General features: G+C 45.3%; 1 protein-coding gene across 2 annotated transcripts in view; it reads left to right on the top strand.

The window, feature by feature from the left end:
• Positions 1-7: 7 nt before the first annotated feature.
• Positions 8-3,686, top strand: part of PEX5 (peroxisomal biogenesis factor 5) — a 12,535-nt gene continuing 8,856 nt past the window's right edge. For both annotated transcript variants that reach the window (XM_010073987.1, XM_010073988.1), the window contains exons 1-5: positions 8-214; positions 719-754; positions 931-1,063; positions 1,765-1,899; positions 3,002-3,107. In XM_010073987.1, the coding sequence (XP_010072289.1) occupies positions 65-214; positions 719-754; positions 931-1,063; positions 1,765-1,899; positions 3,002-3,107 (560 nt within the window). In that variant the 5' untranslated portion in view covers positions 8-64. The remainder of the gene's footprint in view (positions 215-718; positions 755-930; positions 1,064-1,764; positions 1,900-3,001; positions 3,108-3,686) is intronic.

Genomic DNA, 3,686 nt, shown 5'->3' with positions numbered 1-3,686 from the left:
CCGGGGCCAGGTGCAGGCCCCGTGGGGTTTGGCGCCGAGCCTCCCTCCCTCCCTGCCTGGCGCCATGGCCATGAGGGAGCTGGTGGAACCGGAGTGCGGGGGCTCCAACCCCCTCATGAAGCTGACCGCCCACTTCACCCAGGACAAAGCCTTGAGGCAGGAAGGACTTCAGGGCCCGCTGGCCTGGCCCCCAGGAGCTCCCGGAGCTGCAGCCGTGAGTGTTGCTGGTTGCTCTGCTAGCTGAACTGGGTGAGGGGGCTGCCCGTGGCAGGGTCTGTCAGCAGGGAACGGGGGGGTGCTGGCTGAAGGGTGAACAGTACCTGGAGGGACTGTTGGTGGAGACAGGTGTAGTATTGCTTTTTTCTGGGGAAAGAGGCCACGGGGGTCATCCGATTTTTCCAGCAGCCTGGTGAGGCAAGGGCTTATTTGTGGAAGCTGCATTTACAGGCACTTGGAACATGTTTGTGGCTGTGGTGAGATGTATGCCTTACTTTCACAGGCCCTAACCCAGAAAGCGGTGGGAGGGGGGGGGTTGGACAGTGTCACTCAAGGTATTTCTGCTCCTTTAGCTTCCACATAAGCAGTCAGCTAATGCAAGAAAATGCTGATAGCCTAAGCTCAGGAAAGAGAAAGGTGTAAACTAATCAGGTCATGGTGTGTGTGTGGAGAGGGGTATGCGGTTAAAGCTGTTGGGATAATTGCATACTGTTCCTGGTAGGTATCCAAACCACTGGGAGTGGCCTCTGAAGATGAGGTAAGAACAGACTGATGCGTCTCCTTACTGCTTTTCTCCTTAATACTGTTTGCTATTTTTCCCCTTACCTGATATTATTTTTTCATTCTGAAAAGAATGTTTCTTTCTTTTATGCTCCATGGCTCTGCCTGTTTGTCTCTTGTGCTATGTTTGTAATCAGTCTCTGTCTTTGGCAGCTGGTTGGAGAGTTCCTGCAAGAGCAGAATGCCCCTTTACTGTCCCGTGCACCTCAGACCTTTAAGATGGATGACCTGTTGGCTGAGATGCAAGAGATTGAACAGTCAAGCTTCCGACAGGCTCCTCAGCGAGGTGAGGGGAGCTGGAGAGCTGGAAAAGAGCTCAGTGTTATGGTTAAGCTCCTAGCAGCATGGTTCCCATCTATTCACTGCTTGTGAGATTGTATCTGGAGTACTGTTTCCAGATTTGGGCTTCCCAGTACACTGACTTACTGGAACAGGTCCAGTGGAGATGAATAAGGTATTGAGGGTCTGGAATACATGGTGTAAGAGGAAAGGCTGGGTTTGTTCAGCCTGAGGAAAAGGAGTCCAAGGGGCAGGGGTGGTGGCAGATGGAGTGTCTAGTTGCTGTCTTCAGCAGACACAGCCAGGATCTTCACAGCAATACACAGCAAAAGGACAAGAGGCAACGGACACAACTTGTGGAAAGGGAAACTGACTAGATGTAAGGAAATGTTTCTTCTCTGGGTGAGCTTTTCAGTACTGAAACAAGTCTCCCTAGGCACTAGGGAGATTGGAGAATCACCAGCCTTGGACAAGTTCAGAAGTTACCTGATGAATGCCTTGAGCAACCTTATCTCTAGCTTTAGTGTTACCCTGCTGTGAGAACACTAGAAACCTCCAGAGATTCCTTCCTAGTGCAATCTTTCTTTCTGTGATTTTATTCTAACAAAGAGAAAGGAAAGAATCAGAGATAATGAGGGCTAGTCTGGAACACTTAAATGATGCCTTTGAGTCTTCCAATCCTCACTTTTTTTTTTCTTCTTCTTGTAGCTCCAGGTGTGGCAGCTCTGGCACTGTCTGAAAACTGGACCCAGGAATTCTTGGCTGCAGCAGATAGTGCTGGTGATGTGTCTTCAGATTACAATGAGGCTGACTGGTCACAGGAGTTCATTGCTGAAGTGACAGGTAAAGGATCCCTTTTGAAATTACTGTCAAGATGTTGCCCTGTTACGTGCCTGTGTACAGTGGAGAGTTTACTGAATGTGAAACTGGAGTAATGCTTTGGGCCCAGCAGTCAGTGTTTACTGTAGCAGCTTTAACAGGGAGAGAAAAAGCTGCTTTGCGATTGCTTAGTCAAATTGTGAACGACGTGGTGTGGAAGCTTTTATTCAGGTGTAAGGGTCTTTTGTTTTTAGGTTACATTACTTGGAGAACTTAGGAGAAGCAGGCTATTCATGGTGCTTTTATAAAAGTTAATATGATTCAATTGATGCAAATTCTGGACGTGGTCTGGTACTACTTTTGCTTATATATAACTCCCTCTCTTAAGGCTAAATTTGCCTTTGGTACAAAGGTAAATATTGTTTAGTGTGCTTTGACCAAATACATTTTGTCAGTTGGAGGCAGAGGGATGTTGCATGTTGGAAATGTGCAAAGTGAATGCTTCTGCCCCAAAGGTTAAGTTTTCTGTTTTAAGTAAGCCATAAGTTTATCTGAAAAGCCATCCTGCATTGTGTACAGAGCTGTTGCTGGAAAAGGGTCCTGCTACCATCCATGATCTAAACTTGAAATTATGACTAAGATTTAAATAGATGCTATTGTCTTACCCAGGGGTGGCCACTGTAGAGACCCAGCCAGTCCCATTCTTTGACCTTCGCACTTTATACACCTGGGAGTATAAATCAACATTTACAAAGGTCTTTGAGAAAGTTCTGATGAAAACCTAGTGCTTTGCCAGCTGTGCTTTTGACAGAAGCTTATAGCTTTCTTGACCTACATAGTATCCCACATGGAGCAGACAAATAAGTTGTGAAATTAAAGTAGAGAATCATAAGGATATTGGCACCACATTGGCATCCGTATTAATACACAGTCTGAACCTAAGGCTCGGTTTTTAGATCAGAACAAACAAAGTTAGAATAAACAGGCATAAACAATCTTTCTTTGAAGAGGTCTTCTCGGTGTGTTAGCTAACTGTGTAAACTGGAGAGAGCAAAATCTGAAGTTGATTTGAGTGATGGTCTGCCTGTCTTACTCTTTTTCTTGTTCTTCCCTGTGTCCTATGCAGATCCACTGTCTGCGTCTCCTGCCAAATGGGCAGAAGAATACCTAGAGCAGTCAGAGGAGAAACTGTGGCTTGGGGATTTGGAAGACCAATCTTTGGCAGATAAATGGTGAGTCTGTCTTCTCAAGACTAGTTACTGCTGCTAGGCCCTTGGGTGGGTGAAGTTTGGTTAGGTGATAGAAATCTGCTGTGGCCTGGATGCTTTTGAGTCATTTAATGTAGATTGATGTTCTCAGGCCTTTGTTGTCAGAGAAGGGAAGAAACAATGCTTGAAGGCTGAAGTTTTAAAGAGATCCTAGGTTTTCTGTTTTCTAGTGCCAGGAAGGTATTGTGATAACTTAATCTCATGCCTAATGCATAGCTCCTTAAAGTGATTTCGGGAACTCCTAATCAAGCATAACATTTTCCACGACAGATGCTCTTTAGATTTAGAGATCTCAAGTACTAGACTCTACTAGTGTAAACTTTCATCACTTTATTCTCCCTGTCTGACAAACCACATCCAGCCTTTCCTCTGCGTATTTCTAGATTCAGCCTTCCAGACCTTAGTTTCATGTGTTTTTGTGTGGTAGATTAAGGAACATCTACTACTACAGGTCATCTTTGTATACATACCTGTTGACTACAGTCAAGTTTTTCAATTAAAGAAGGAAAACACAACCAAGCAATTTGAGCTTCTTAGATCTTT

Source organism: Pterocles gutturalis, unplaced genomic scaffold, assembly GCF_000699245.1.
Source record: "Pterocles gutturalis isolate BGI_N339 unplaced genomic scaffold, ASM69924v1 scaffold1997, whole genome shotgun sequence".
Classification (NCBI taxonomy): domain Eukaryota; kingdom Metazoa; phylum Chordata; class Aves; order Pterocliformes; family Pteroclidae; genus Pterocles; species Pterocles gutturalis.
Note: the sequence above shows the minus strand (reverse complement) of the source record. Positions and strands in the feature narration are given on the sequence as shown.